The sequence below is a fragment of the Trachypithecus francoisi genome, unplaced genomic scaffold, assembly GCF_009764315.1.
Source record: "Trachypithecus francoisi isolate TF-2019V2 unplaced genomic scaffold, Tfra_2.0 Contig00592, whole genome shotgun sequence".
Taxonomy (NCBI): Eukaryota; Metazoa; Chordata; class Mammalia; order Primates; family Cercopithecidae; genus Trachypithecus; species Trachypithecus francoisi.
Window position 1 is genome coordinate 51,415 of NW_022680753.1, and position 15,966 is coordinate 67,380.

At 46.0% G+C, this 15,966-nt stretch overlaps 1 protein-coding gene across 1 annotated transcript in view; it reads left to right on the top strand.

Moving 5' to 3' along the window:
• Positions 1–13,344, top strand: part of LOC117086705 (glucagon-like peptide 2 receptor) — a 64,444-nt gene extending 51,100 nt beyond the window's left edge. Inside the window, exons 10-13 of the mRNA XM_033216167.1 lie at positions 727–815; positions 9,977–10,114; positions 10,438–10,468; positions 13,270–13,344. Of these exons, the coding sequence (XP_033072058.1) occupies positions 727–815; positions 9,977–10,114; positions 10,438–10,468; positions 13,270–13,344 (333 nt within the window). The remainder of the gene's footprint in view (positions 1–726; positions 816–9,976; positions 10,115–10,437; positions 10,469–13,269) is intronic.
• Positions 13,345–15,966: the final 2,622 nt, after the last annotated feature.

Here is a 15,966-nt window from a genome sequence, read left to right on the forward strand (position 1 = left end):
GGAGTAGAGAGTATATGCTGTCCATGAATTCCGTAGCAGCAACAGGATCTCAAGTTAGACACCAATAGGGATGGAGTTCTTTACAGAAGAGAGGCAGAATAGCGTTCTGTTTAAGTGAAGGGAGGGTTATAATCCAATGAATCTGGGTTTAATTACAGGCTCAATCACTGACTAACTGTGCAACCTGGGAATTACACTTATTTCTCTGTGCCTCTGTTTTCTCCTTGTATTATGAGGATAAAAATAGTTATGGCTATCTTAGCAGAGTGTTGTAAAAATTAGATAAAAGAATGCCTGGACCGTTCTTAGCCCAAAGCCTGGCATGGTGCTAAGTATTAAGTGATAAGTACTAAGTACTCAATAAGTACTCAATATGTGCTAGTTAATAATAATAACAGTAATAGTAATACTAATAATGTGACTGTCCACCTGCCTTTCTAGTGGCCTTAATGATGGGCCTCCTTAAGGCAGAATAATAAACTAAATCACTTTCTAAAATTCCTTCCAGACTTTCAGTTCAGATGACCTTTGGGACTTTGGAGATTCAGATGGCCTTCGGGCCAGTGGAGATCACAGCTAATCATTTACTACCTGGCCAGCTAACTGCTAAATTGCCCCTGGTTTACATTGAACTGATGAAACTGATGGCAGAGCCCAGCCTGACCTTGAAATTCACAGCTATGTGGAGGTCATCATTTACTTACCCAACTCTGCTTTTTTTTCAAGGTCAATTTCTTCATCTTCCTGAAAATTCTCAAGCTTCTCATTTCTAAGCTCAAAGCTAATCAAATGTGCTTCAGAGATTATAAATACAGGTAAGTGGCTTGAGGTTGGTCCCCAGCAGTCCAAGGTTATTGTAAGTCCTCTGGCTGTTCTGCCTAATGTCTTGGGAAGGACATTTATCTCCTAAGGTCAGGGTATCAGAAAGCACTTCTGGAAAGGTGCTGTGGGATCAAGCGAGGCTTTTGTCAACAGTGAGGACCTTCTAAGACGATGAAGCAGATGGTGAGTAGTCAAAGGCATTCACATCCCTCAGCAGAAAACTGTTAAAATGCCCCTAAGAGGCCAGGAGTGATGGCTCAGACCTGTAATCCCAGGACTTTGGGAGGCTGCAGCAAGAGGATCGCTTGAGGCCATGAGTTAGAGAACAGCCTGGACAACATGGTGAAACCCCGTTTCTACGAAAAATACAAAAGTTAACCAGGCGTGGTGCATGCCTGTAGTCCCAGGCTGAGGTAGGGGATTGCTTGAGCCCAGAAGGTCGAGGCTGCAGTGAGCCATGATTGTGCCACTCCACTCCAGCCTGGGTGACAGAGTGAGACCCTGTCTCAAAAAAAAAAAAAAGTTTCTAAGAATGGGTGGTTGTGGGAGAAGGACAGTCTTATATGAAGAGAAGTTTGGCAGTTGCCTTCCTTGGGGAAGGATTTGAAGAGAAGAGATTATTTGGGTGTTTTTGAGAACCTTGAGAAAAGAGACCACAAACTTTTAGGGTCTAAGGAAAGACATCCTTTCACAGGCATCCTTTATTTGTGACTTGTCATCGCTGCACCTCACCTTCCTCTTGCTGAGATGACAGCAGTCCTCATTCCTAGTAAGTCAGATCATAGGTTTTTGCTGGATCTGCATTGTTGTAAAAGCAAATGAATGAATGAATGAATGAATGATAGATAAAGCGTTTTCTCCCTCTTTCCTAGTTATTCTTTACTTTTTTTTTTTTTTTTAGACAGAGTCTTGCTCTTGTCACCCAGGCTGGAGTACAGTGACGCAATCTCAGCTTGCTGCAACCTCCGCCTCCCAGGTTCAAGCCGTTCTCCTGTCTCAGTCTCCTGAGTAGCTGGGATTACAGGCACCTGCCACCACGTCTGGCTAATTTTTGTATTTTTAGTCAAGATGGGGTTTCACCGTGTTGGCCAGGCTGACCTCGAACTCTCGACCTCGTGATCCACCAGCCTTGGGCTCCCAAAGTGTTGGGATTACAGGTGTAAGCCACCGCACCTGGCCTATTCTTTGCTTTCTATGTGGCATAGGCATTCAGCAGGGCTCTGGAACGAGAGTGTTTTAACCCACAGATTAGCTCTAAGAGTAGGAATTCCAGTCCACACAGGAGGCCAGAGGAGGTGGGCACGAGTGAAGATGGCCCTAGCCCCGTTTCTCACCCCTTTATAAGGTCTGACCCAGGCGCTAGGAAGGGAGTTTTTCCTTTTATCTGACAAATATTTAATAGATGCCTACAATGTGCCTGGTACTGTGCTTGGAATAAAAGGTAGACACGAGGCCGGGCATGGTGACTCACGCCTGTAATCCCAGCACTTTGGGAGGCCAAGGCGGGCAGATCACCTGAGGTCAGGAGTTCGAGACTAGCCTGGCCAACGTGGCAAAACCCTGTCTCTACTAAAAATACAAAAATTAGCTGGGTGTGGTGGTGTGTGCCTGTAATCCCAGCTACTCAGGAGGCTGAGTCAGGAGAATCACTTGAATCCGGGAGGCGGAGGTTGCAGTAAGCTGAGATCGTGCCATTGTACTCTGGCCTGGGTGGTGACAAGAGCAAAACTCCATCTCAAAAGCAAACAAAAAAACAAACAAAAATGGTGGACATGATGTAAACCCTGCATTTGAGGAGCATGCGTTCTACTTCGCTAAAGACTAGGATGTTGGCATGGAGCAGGAGGTGGAAGGGAGGGAGCTGGCCATGACCCTAGACTTGCCTACTGGCCTTAGGCAAGTGCCTTGGCCCCTTTGGCCTGCTTTCTGGTGTGTAAAAATGGGAGTATCACTGCATACTCATCTCCTGCTTATTCTGAGGATTCAAGTAGGCTGTAGATGTGGTTATAAATACGGGTGGCCACTCTACCCTCCCTCCAGGAGGTCTAGAAGGATAAACATATCCGGCTCAATAATGGGCAGACATACTATAGTTGCTAGTTGGAGCTTTGGTCCAAACATTTTGCAAGAAACTCATAGCCCTGGGAAACTGGCCTGGCCTGGGCTCCAGGGAGCCACGCTGTCTCTCTTGGCGCCTCCAGTCGAGGCTCCAAGTGGCCAAGCAGTCTCTTTGGCCCCCTTCCCAAAGGCTTAGCTTCTCTCACCACTCTTTGAGGGTGGAGCTTCAAGGCCCACTCTAGTCCTCCCTGCTAGGTGCACTCAGGGAGGAGAGTTCTCTCAATAAACAGGTGCCAGGAAAACCAGGGTGCCCCAGAAACTGGACAGAGGCTAGTGTTTCCATGAGACAGAAATGGTGCAGTTGACCCGCAGTGGACTCAGAGCTGACACCCCGCTGCTTTGTGCCCCCAAAGCCTACTGTGGGCCACTGGCACCTCCCCCATGCCCAGGACCCACAGCAACTCCTACATAGTTTTTCGTCATAGCTGCTCATTAGCATCCCCGGAGAGTCGGCCAGAAGTGCAGCCTTGTGAGCCCTACCACTGGGTGTTCTTGCTCCGTAAGTGTGGGATAGAACCTCACAGAACAGCCTTGTCCAACCCTTAGAATGCAAGGACTTTTTTGCTTTTCTGTGGTGGCGGATATCACAAAAATTATGCACGGCGTTTTTTTTGTTTGTTTGCTTTTGTTTGTGTGTGTGTGTTTTTGTTTGTTTGTTTTGTTTTGTTTTAGCTCATCAGCTATTGTTAGTGTTAGTTTATTTTACACGGGGCCCAGGACAACTCTTCTTCTTCCAACGTGGCCTAGGGAAGCCAAAAGGTTGGACGCCCCCGCTACAGAGTCTCCCAGGAGATTCTGATACATAGCCAGCGTGGAGGACTGCTGGGCCAGATGTTCTAGTGAAAGAACACATGGAATATTCTGGTTGGGCCATTACAGACGTCTTGTAGCCTCAATATTCTCTTTTCCAGAGTCCCCTCTAGAGTTATCCAAGGCAGTGGTTTTCAAACTTTTCTGACCACGCATCTCTGTCAGTAAAGAAATTCTGAGCATGTCCCTCCTTATGTATTTGCATGGTCTCATGAGCTAATATATGTATTATAAGATAGACCAAAAAATAGAAAATGTAAGAGGATAGATATAAATTAATATATACACAACGCCTATTATCCTCTATTACAATATTTTCTTCCAATATCAAATAGATTGCCTGGCATAGCCCTGGAGGGTATGTACCCACCAGGAGCCGCTGGTCTGGGAAAGGGTAAATTAAGACACTGGGGAGACCCTCATGGCTGAGCAATGACCCAGGGTGATTGCTTTGTGGGGAGAAAGAATAACCCTGCCTGACATATGCAGGCTGTCTGGAAATTCCTTTTTTTCCTCTCCCCTGCCCTTATTCAAAGAAAAAGCTCAAGAAGAACTTGGGGCTGGGTACAGTGGCTCATGTCTGTAATCCCAGCAATTTGGGAGCCTCAGGGGAAGGGATCGTGTGAGACTGGGAGTCTAGACTAGCCTGAGCCACAGAGTGAGACCCTTTTTCTTTTTAATAATAATAATAATAAAGAAGAACCTGGGTATATGTCTACCCAAAGTCCTCCCATGGTGAGATGCCTCACGTTGGTGAGTTTGCCACCACCTGGATATGGTACAGGGAATCCATCTATATTCCTGAGTGGCCTAGACTTTGAGAGGCTGACTGACCCCAGCTGAGCTCACGATGTATATAATCTAGAACATTGTTCATTTTTAATGTCTGTGGAAGGTGGTGGTAGGGGTAGAGCATTCCTTTCTTGTGCCCATGCACCTCCCAAAATTTCCTAATTGCAACACCAGAAGATTCAGGAATCCAGAGAGTCACCAGAATGTTACTGGTGCTCACATCATCAAAGCAGAGTCTTGCTGTTGAAGGATCCTGAGGGTAGCCTGAAAAATCACCACCTGCCCACAGTACCACTTACCTGTTGGGAAGGAGGCTCATTCCCCAGATCCAGCGTGCCCTCCACAGACTAAGGTGGGATAGGTACTGAGAACGTCCTCCCTCTGTGCTTTCCCTGCCATTTTCGTTGGCCACCTTTCTGTTTACTTGTTCTTTCTGTAGAGTGCAAAAGAGTTGATTAGCTAATACTTATTCATTAGCAAAAAGGCAGGGACCGATCTCTCAGGACACACCGAAACCATCTTATTTAACTCCCTGGGCCGGCAAATCCTGCAGTATCTGTGAACTCACTTGCCCATTGTGCTCTTAGAAAGCAGTGCTAATTCTCTCATTTTCAAGTTCTGAGAGAGGGCTCTTTATTGTAACCCCAGCGGGGCATTGGCACCCCTCTGTTCCTCAGCTCACACCGCCCTCTTCCATGTCAGAAAGTTGCTCCTCTTCCTCATTCCCTTCCACATCTGTTTTCCCTTCCATGTCTGTTTTCCCTTAAAGACTTCTGGTGGGATAAGGAGGAGGGGATGACAGGGCCCAGCATATTTTATCCAAATGCTTGTAGGTACAGGCTGCCTCCAACTCTTGAAGATTTTGAGAACTTTTAGAATGTAACCCTGATCTGGCCTCCCTCCAGGATTATATTTTAGGAAAGTTTAAATTAAACATATTTAGGCCCTGCCAAAGAGGCAAGTTGCTAGGAGCTGGAGAACCTTCTGTAGTCTTAGCCCTTGTCCCTGGGCTTCCACCATCAAGCAAAGGAAATAAAAAAATGGTCCATCTGTCTGGCTTGGAGAAAGAGAACTGAGCCAAGTGTGAAGGAGGAACTCTGGGGCTGTAAACAGGGTAAGCAATGCCCTAGGAATGCGGACAGAGTTCAGCAGACCCTCAGCTTGGCTGGAGTTCTCTGTTCTTTGTGGTTCCCACAGGGGATGGGATCCCACAGAGTTGTGGTTCTCAGAGGCAGCTCTCTTCCCCTAAATAAAGGGCCTTAACTCTCCACGGGATGCACCTGGGCAGAGCTCTTGATTCATTTATAAAGGAGAAGAATTTCTTTCTTTTCTTTTCTTTTTTTTTTGAGATGGAGTTTCACTCTTGTTGCCCATGCTGGAATGCAATGGCACGATCTTGGCTCAGTGCATCCTCCATCTCCCAGGTTCAAGCGATCCTCCTGCCCCAGCCTCTGAAGTAGTTGGGATTACAGGCAAGAGCCACCATGCCCAGCTAATTTTGTATTTTTAGTAGAGACAGAGTTTCTCCATGTTGGTCAGGCTGGTCTCAAACTCCCGATCTCAGGTGATTCGCCCACCTCGGCCTCCCAAAGTGCTGGAATTATACGTGTGAGCCACTGCACTCGGCCCGACAAGCATTTCTTAACATGCTAAAGCCCAGTTCTTTCTGAAAGGACTTTCTGATAGGCAATGTAGGAAGCAAAAGCTTTTCCTCAACCCTCTTAGGGTTCCTGGCTGGGTCTGAAAATTAGACAAAGACAAATTAACAGGAGAAAAAGCATGCAAGTTTATTTCATAAGTTTTATATGACGTAGGAGACTTCATAAGGAAAGGAAGACCCAAAGAAATGGTCAAACGTGCGTATTTTTATGCTAGGTTTGATGCAAAGTGGGCGGTCATGGGAGAAATATGATTGAACAAAGGAGATCTAATGGTCATAAACTGGGGGAAATTTAACAAGCCCTGTTTGTACAGATTCTTGTGTCATTGTGTCTTCAGATATAAGGACATTCCTTTCCTCCACCTCTCACATGAGGGTCTTATGATCCGCTTCAGGAGAAGGTCAGAAAATCCTTCTTAGGTTTCATGACCTGTTTCAGGGGAGAATGGTGGGAGAGTCAGAGAGACTTTCCTGCTCCTGCAGTTTTCTCAACTTCTTTCAGCTTAAAATACTTAGTATGTCAAGGTGCCATATTTTAGAGTACCACGTTCTGAACCCCATCAGCAACCAAAGAATAAAAATGTCACAAATTCAAGTAAATTTGATAAAAAATATTGAAATTATAAGCAACTGAAGGTCAGGGATGGCTTCTTTAAAAATAGTAATAACTAAAATGTATTGATCATTTATCATGTGTCAGATACCATTTATTCTGAGGGTTTACCCTATGCTAGTTGTTTAATCCTTGTGACAGCGCTGTCAGGTAGATGCTATTACTATTATAATCCTCCTTTTACAGACGAGGAAACTAACAGATAGAGAGGTTAAATAATTTGCCTACAGTCATAGCACTAATAATTGGCAACACTGAGATTTGAACTCAGGCCCAGATACTCTTCCTGTACCCTGCTGTCTTTGACTACAACTCCTTCTTTCTCATCAGATTCACTCATGTGCCATAAGCAGATGCTCAATAAATATTTGTTGGATAGTTACATGATTGCAATAAATGGGACCATTTAAATAAACAAATGGTTATGGATGAAAATGAGCATAAACACAGTCTGTAAGAGTAAACCACTATTGCTATTTATGGATTTTCTTCTGGACAGAGATACAAATAGTACTTTGTCTAAGGAAAAGTTAGAATAAGGTGAAGGGTAGACAATCCCTTCATGTCTCCATCCAGAAGGGTGAGTGGCCCAAAACTTTATTTAAAAATTGTTATTCTTTACAGATCATGCCGTACTAAACGAAACGTGGGATCAGGGAACAGGAAAAGGACAGTAGTGGGAAATCCACATAAACTCCGAACTTTAGTTACTAGAAATGTACCGTGTAGGTTTCTTAAGTTTTGACAAATGGGCACGGTTATGTAGTATGTTAACATTAGGGAAAACTGAGTGAAGAGATGTAGGAACTCTCTATACTGCCTTTGCTAATTTTCTGTAAATCTAAAATTATTCCAAAATTAAAAGTTTATTTTAGAAAACCATAACACTGTAACATGGCATCAGAATAAGCTGATGATAAGACACAGGTCTGCTTGGAGGCATATAAGTCTGTGTCGTGAAAACCCAGACCACCCAGAACAAGGGTCACAAATTCAGACTCTTACAAGGGTCAAGCAAGTAACACAACTGAGTAGTATAAGCCGGGTGGGGGCTGGAGGCCGCAGACTCCCTCTAAAGGGACAGCCATTGCCCGCTGCAACCAACGATTGCCAAGCAAGAATTTGAGCCCAGTGTTGCCAGATCTCCTCATTTTTCAAAAGAAGTCAGAAACCTGGACACTTTTGCTAGAAATATTATTATTGAAAGATGACTGCAATAACAAAAATTGCTCCATGGCCTAAGCAAAAGTTGTCTGCAGGTCAGTTACCATCCGTGGTCACTACTTTGTAACCTCTGGGCCAGAGGGCTTTAAAAACACTCCTGGAAATACAAAACCCTTGAAATGTTGTCTCATGGGGACCATATCAATGTTGCCTAGTGAAATGACCTCTGTAGGGGTGGGTGTTAGAGTGGGAGTCGATCTGAGCTCAGTTCAAGAGAACCACATAGCCAAGGCCCATGATTCCATCTGTCTGCTCATCAGCCTTTCCTGACAGTCAAGGCTCTGGTTCACACAGTCACATGGCCAGGTGGAGTCCCTCCATCCTGGAGGCTCCTGCGCTGCTTTAGATCCTTTGGGGGCACAAAGGTGAGGTTGTTTGTTTCATTGATAACGTTGCATTTGAATGGCCCTTGCAGGCATAGGATTCACAGTAAGCTCTTGCTCTTGGACAGAGTTAAACCTTCCTTAAGAAACTCCCCCATGAACTGCTAATGCCACCCTGTTTTTCTACACCTTTAATTCAACGGGATCTGAGGGGAAGTTCTCCTAGTCTGGCCCCTTTACAAGAAGTGACCTAAGCTAAAAAAAAAAAAAAAAAAAAAAAAAAAAAAAATCTTTACAATTATGCTCCTCTTTCCCAATGTGGATAAGACAGTAGCTTTGTTCGTACCCTGAATATGAGTCATCTCTGCTAATGTAGTTAGTTTTAAATTAAGAAGCAGCTCAACAGTAAAGAGCAGTTATTTCCAAACCTGTCTACTTCTCAGGATCCATGGGGGAGTTCCTTAAGAAGTCCACATCCGGCCAGGTGCAGTGGTTTGCACCTGTAATCCCAACACTTCGGGAGACTTAGGCAGAAGTAGTATATCACTTGAGGCTAGGAGTTTGAGACCAGCCTGGGCAACAACGTAAGACCCCATCTCTATAAAATAAAATAATAAAATAATTATCCAGGCACAGTGGTGCACACCTATAGTCCCAGCAACTGTGGCGTCCGAAGCAGGAGGATTGCTTGAGTCCAGGAGTTCAAGGCTGCAGTGAGCTAGAATCGTGCTACTGTACTCCAGCATGGGTGACACAGGGAGACCCTGTCTCTTAAAAAAAATTAACTTCCTAGGACCCAACCTCCAGAGGTGTGGATTCAGGGAGTTGACATTGAGGCCCAGGAAACTATGTGTATATATTTTAAGAGCTCTGTAAGGAATTTTAATAGTTGGCCACGTTTGGGAACCACCAGTATGGAGCATTTGGGCCCCAGCTGTGCACTTTACACGTGGGTGGCACAAGGAATGTTTGTCTTTTTTGTGTAGACTATATACAACAGCGAACCTCCACACAGCACTTTTTATGAGGAGGATCAGTTTTTCATTTCCTGCAGTCCTCACTGTCACCAGGGTTAAGGGGCAGTGTGAGGGCTGATAGCGAAGTCCAGAAAGGAGTCTGCAGGTCGGAACTGAAGGTCAGATGCCCCACATCCAGCCTGAGGTTTACTACGGAGTGTCTGTGTGACCCTGGGCAACTCATTTTCTCTCCTTTCTCGTGGTAACACTGGAAATACTGATGTTGAAAGTCCTCAGTAAAGAAAGATAGAGGAAACTGCTAGCCAGGCGATAGGAAACTTAACAAACCTAGTAGAGTCACTTGTGTGGAAATCTATCCATCAGGCAAAACATTAAGAGCTGCAGACATATGATAATAGATACGGGGGAATTCATTCAATTCATGTTTTTGAGCATCCCCCATGCATCAAGTGTAGGAACGCAACAGTAAACAAGACCACAGTGGCCCTGAAGCATTAAATGTTGTAGTCAAGGAGACCATCTGGGAAACAATGATCGATATGGTAAGAGCTGCAACAAAGGCATGGCACAGAAGAGCAGGAAGTGTTGCCTGTTCCCCATGTGGCCCTCATGACTGCTATTTGGTTGTCATTTACAGATTGGCAAAATCAACACTGGTCCTCATTCCTTTATTGGGCGTTCATGAGATCCTCTTCTCTTTCATCACCGATGATCAAGTCGAAGGATTTGCAAAACTTATACGACTTTTCATTCAGTTGACACTGAGCTCCTTCATGTAAGTAGGAATCTGAACCAAGATGCCTTGACTTCGGCGAAAACAAAATGCATGTGGCCCAAACAGGCTCAGAATTAAGGAGCCCATGGATGAAAATAGAATTGTAGCATCAGCAGCCTTTATCAGTAAGGGCCCTTGGCATTAGAAGGGCATGCAGATGGGGAAGTATTGCGTTGATCCTGCCAGCATGATTCAGTGACTAAGAAGGGGGAAATGGTCTCTTTCCTGGATGGTAATAGTTGGTGTGACTCATGATCGTATTAACTGTGAATGTCAATGTGAAGCCTTTTATTAAGTGCCTATTTTTGCTGGGTTCTCTGCAGAGCATTGTGCGAAGTGAACATTGTGCTTCAGGTGACATGTACGCAGAATGCAAGACAAATTGGGTAGGGACTGATGAGTTCAGACCAGGAGGCTATTGAACTTTGACAGATGTGTGGGAGCTGAAACTAGAAACAAGAGGCCAACTGTGGTTGTTACCTGGGAATCTTTTGGTAATCTATTGCTTAAATTATTATCTTTCCTTAGTGTCTTAAGATGGCAATCTTTTTAAAATTATTTTTCATGATTCTAGGAGTTAGGAATCTAGGCAGGACCCAGTAGGGGTGACTAACTTCTGCTTCTGTCATGCCTCCTGGGGCTGGAACTACCAAGATGTCTTCTTCACTCACATGACTGGTGCCTAAGTTGGGTGGCTCAAATAGCTGAGGCTAGTTTTATTTGGGTCACATTTCTGAGGCCTCATTTCTCAGTGTCCATGACATTCCTTAGACATGCCATGTGTTTTCTACTTGTGGTCTCTCCACAGGATAGGGCAATTCAGGGCTCCCAAGAGTATAAAAGCAGGAGCTGCCAGACATTTTAAATGCCTATGCCTGGAACTGGCACAGTGATGCTTCTTCTGCATTCTGTCATTTAAAGCAAGTCACAGACCCAGCCTAGATTGAAAGGGGAGGGCCCTGCACAAAGGCATGAATCCTGGGAGACGTGGCTCATTAGTGAAGGCCACTAATGCTACAGATTATCGCTAACAGCACAGACACAGCCAGGGTCTTCATAGAGTAGTAATTTGAAAATGAATCATCTTTAAATGTTGGTGTGGGGACAGGACTTCTGGGATGAAGGAGAGAGGCTCTAGCAAATCTTTTCCCCAAAAAACAATGATAAAATTGGACAATTGTCAATAGCAACCATTTTGGGACCCTAGAAATTAACTAAAAAAAGAAAAAAGGGAAATGAGAAGGATTCATTCAAGAAAAATTACTGAAACTCAGTAATAACAGTGGGAGTCTATGTTATTTTTGTCTGGGACTGCTTTTGTTCTCTAATCCCTGCTCCATCAGTGAGGAAATTCTAGTGAAAACTAGCAGCATCACTGAGGAGGGAGGCTGACTTGATTTGGATCAAAGAGCAGAAAAAGCCCTTATCCTTGGGCATTGCCAGATACAGTAGTCATCTTGGTAACAAAGGAACAGGGAAGGTCAATGTTAAAGCCAGAAGTTTTCATTCTCTCTGGGGTGAAAAAACATACTGATGGGCTACCCAGAAATTTAACAGGAAGATTTGGGGAATGAGACAGCCACAGTGGGCCTTGACAAGCCCCCACATATTTCTCAGGTTGACTGGAAGGTTGTGTACATGCATAAGGTTGCATACCGGCCTTCCTCATCTCCAGGCACTGCAGGTGATTCAACCGCCTCTTTTATGCAGGATGACCGCTAGTCCGGGTTTCTGGGGCCCGGTACTCTTTGGAGACATTGCTGCTCTACCATGTTCCACCCCAGCCCACTGTCCCCTTGTTCAGTGTGACTTGTCGAGTCTGCTGATTTAGCAAATAAAAATACAGAACACTCAAGTAAATTGCAACTGTAGATAACCAGGTCGTTTTCTTCTTTCTTCTTTTTTCTTTCTTTCTTCTTTCTTCTTTCTCCTTTCTCCTTTCTCCTTTCTCCCTCCCTCCCTCCCTTCCTCCCTCCGCTGCTGCTGCTGCTGCTGCTGCTGCTTCTTTCTTCTTCCTCTCCCTCTTCCTCTCCCTCTCCCTCTCCTCCTCCTCGCTCTGCTGCTTCTTTTCCTTCTTCCTCCTCCTCCTCCTCTTCTTCTTTTTTCTTCTTCTTCTTCTTCTTTGCTTTTTGTTTTGAGACAGGGTCTTGCTCTGTCGCCCAGGCTGGAGTGGAGTTCAGTGGCACCATCACGCCTCACTGCATCCTTGACTTTCTGGGTTCAAGCGATGCTCCCGCCTCAGCTTCTGCCCGGCTAATTTTTATATTTTTTGTAGAGAAAAGTTTTCCCCGTGTTACCCAGGCTGGTCTTGAACTCCTGGCCTCAAGCAATCCTCCCGCCTCTGCTTCCCAAAGTGCTGGGTAGTATTACAGGTGAGTCACTGTGCCTGGCAGCAATCAGTTATTTTCTTATACCATTTTTTTTACACTTAAAAATTCTTTGGCTGGGCGTGGTGGCTCATGCCTGTAATCCCAGCACTTTGGGAGGCTGAGGCAGACGGATCACAAGGTCAGGAGATCAAGACCATCCTGGCTAACACGGTGAAACCCCGGCTCTACTAAAAAATACAAAAAAAATTAGCTAGGCGTGGTGGCAGGTGCCTGTAGTTCCAGCTACTTGGGAGGCTGAGGCAGGAGAACGGCGTGAACCGGGAGGCGGAGGTTGCAGTGAGCCAAGATTGAGCCACTGCACTCCAGCCTGGGTGACAGAGCAAGACTCCTTCTCAAAAAAAAAAAAAAAAAAATGTTATCGGCCGGATGCGATGGCTTTTGGCTATAATCCCAGCACTTTGGGAGGCAGAGGTGGGTGGATCACTTGAGGTCAAGTGTTCAAGACCAGCCTGGCCAACAGGCTAGTAGAGATGAGGTGAAACCCCATCTCTACTAAAATTACGAAAATTAGCTGGGCGTGGTGGCGGATGCCTGTAATCCCAGCTACTCGGGAGGCTGAGGCAGGAGAATCGCTTGAACCCTGGAGACAGAGGTTGCAGTGAGCCCAGATCGTGTCACTGCACTCCAGCCTGGGTGACAGAGTAAGACCCTGTTTCAAAAAAAAAAAAAAAAAAATTTGTTATCTGAAATTCAAATTTAACTGGGCATTCTGCATTTTGTCTGGCAACCTTACTTGTCTTCCAGTTCCCCTCCTCTTGCTCTCAGGCCCACCCGAACAATGCAGCCCACTCCCTGTGGGCCAGCTGCTCCGGCTTGCTGGATGAGGCCCTCCCTGGGTGAATGCCACCTCCATGCCAGTCACCAGCGTTATCATCAGGCCCATGCTCATCTTTGATCTCACCATTGATAACCTTCAGGATACATTTGGCAGGCTTTCAAATTAACCACCAGGGAAGGTGAAGGTCTTAGGATTCGGGGCTTGTATCCTGTCACAGGAAAAGTAAAGAATCTTGTGAGCTCCTCTGTGAGTTCCTCAAACCGTTAACATACTGATTAATACAAAACCTACTGATGTTGACAACAACACTGATCTGTTTCTGAATCCTGAAGCTTTGCTGATTGTCCTGCATGAAGAACATTTCAGGCCGGGCACACAGAGGCGCATACCTGTAATCCCAGCACTTCTGAGGGCTGAGGTGGGTGGATCGCTTGAGGCCAGGAGTTCGAGACCAGTCTGGCCAAATGTTGAAACCCTGTCTCTACCAAAAAAATACAAACATTAGGTGGACGTGGTGGAGCACACCTATGGTCCCAGCTACTCAGGAAGCTGAGGTGGGAGGATCGCTTGAACCTGGGAGGCGGAGGTTGTAGTCAGTGAGATGGAGATGGCACTGAACTCCAGCCTGGGCAACAGAATAAGACTCTGTCTCAAAGAAAAAAAAGTTTTAGCCTGCATGTTGTCATCTGCAGCCCATGATTGTAACCTCTGTATTGTACCTCTAATGCAAAAGGACAACTCTGGTACAAGGAGTCCCTCTCTCTTCCCTAAACCTTCTTATAAAAACCTTCCACCTTGTAGTGGACTCTGGAACACACCCAGCTTTCTTGGAGTGACTTTGTTAGCATCTTCCTGCATTGATCCTCACATTTGGCTTCCAATAAACCTCTATCAAGTCATGTCTGCCCCAACAGCCTTAATTTTGGTCTGATCATCTGAAACTCTGCCCTAGGTAGTGTGAACCAAAGACCCAAAAACCCTGTTTTATTTGATGGTGTCATTTTTTCAGGAATTTTGACTATAAAGACTGGATTTCTGGCTTATTGAAGCTGTGGCGGCCCCACGCCCGGTTTTCCACTTGGCCTCATCACCAAAAGCTAAGAGTTCCTCTCCTTTTTAGAAAGTTGGTAGTCTCTGCTTCTCCTAGCCACCCCTATAACCTGTTCTTGTCCTGTGGGAGCTTTTGCTTGACCCCACTTCACAGGCTGGGGTCCAATTCCCCAGCTTGACCCTCAAGTCCTTTCCCACTCAGGCAGCTTCGCCTCTCACCACTTTCCCTCCCTATTCCTTTCCTTTCTTCACCTTCCTCTCCTGGCCCAGGGAACACTGGATGACTCCATTGTATGTCCCATGCCACTGGTCTCCCTGTCTCTGCACCTGCAGGCCCTGTCGTCCAACAGGCAGTTCTTCCTGTGGTGACATCCTGCTCATTCATCCAGGTCCTGACCACATGCACGTCCCCAGAGACCCTTGCTTGTCTCCCTGTTGGAAAGTGCTCCCTGATTCCCTCCTCTGGCCACCCACAAAACCATTGCTATCCCTTACCAGCCCTTTTCTACATACACACGCACGCACACACCACACATATCCCTTACCAGCCCCTTTTACACACACACGCACGCCACACGCACGCACACAACCAGGTGTGCACACACACACATATCCCTTACCAGCCCTTTTCTACATACACACACACGCACTCCACACATATCCCTTACCAGCCCCTTTTACACACACACACACGCATGCACACACACGGCTCAGCATCCACTGTGTAGATGATGCTGGGGAAGCAACTAGGAAGATGACCTTTGGGAGTGTTTAAGAAAAAGCGAGGCTCGCCATGGTGGCTCACACCTGTAATCCCAGCACTTCGGGAGGCCGAGGCGTGAGGATCACTTGAGCCCAGGAGTTCAAGACCAGCCTGGCCAACATGGCAGGACCCGGTCTCTACAAAAAATTAGCCAGGTGAGGCAGCGCATGCCTGTAGTCTTGGCTACTCTGGAGGATGAGGTGGGAATGTTGTCTGAGCCCGGGAGGTCAAGGCTGCAGCTGTGTTGTGTTGGTGCCTATAGTAAAACCAAACAAAACAAATCAACAAAACAAAAGTCGTTCAATAATACTTGTTAAAGCACAGTAAAGGTTGGGTGCACACAAGGAAAAGGCAGGGCTCATGCCAGCACTTTGGGAGGCCAAGGTGGGCTGATCACCTGAAGACAGGAGTTCCAGTCCTCTGTGTTGCTGGCTCTCCCAGGCTGCCAGTACCACATCTCACGTTATCCTGTGGAGAGGGGGGAAGGGCACCCCGTTCACACTTTCCTCATGAGGCTGAAAGTGGCCAAATTCTCCCATAGAAGAAGTTTGCTGCTTCCTTGAATAAACATAGAAATTGACCCTCCCAGCCTTAAAGAAAGTTACATTTGTGTCAATGGAGTTGGCTTCTCGGGAAACCTCCCAGAGAACAATAGGGAGCTGAAAGAGGGTGGAGGCCAAGTTGAGCTGATTTTCCTGTTGCTGCTAAAAGAAGGCCTACTAGTGGCAGAATATTTGGATTAGAGTCTAGGATGAATATTTGTTGAAAGTCTCATGAGTTATAATAAAGGAGAAACCATGTTATGGCAGGGACTAGGTGGAAAGGGCGCACCTGGTGAAAGGAATGGCTGTGCTTGCGGAGGTGCGCGGCC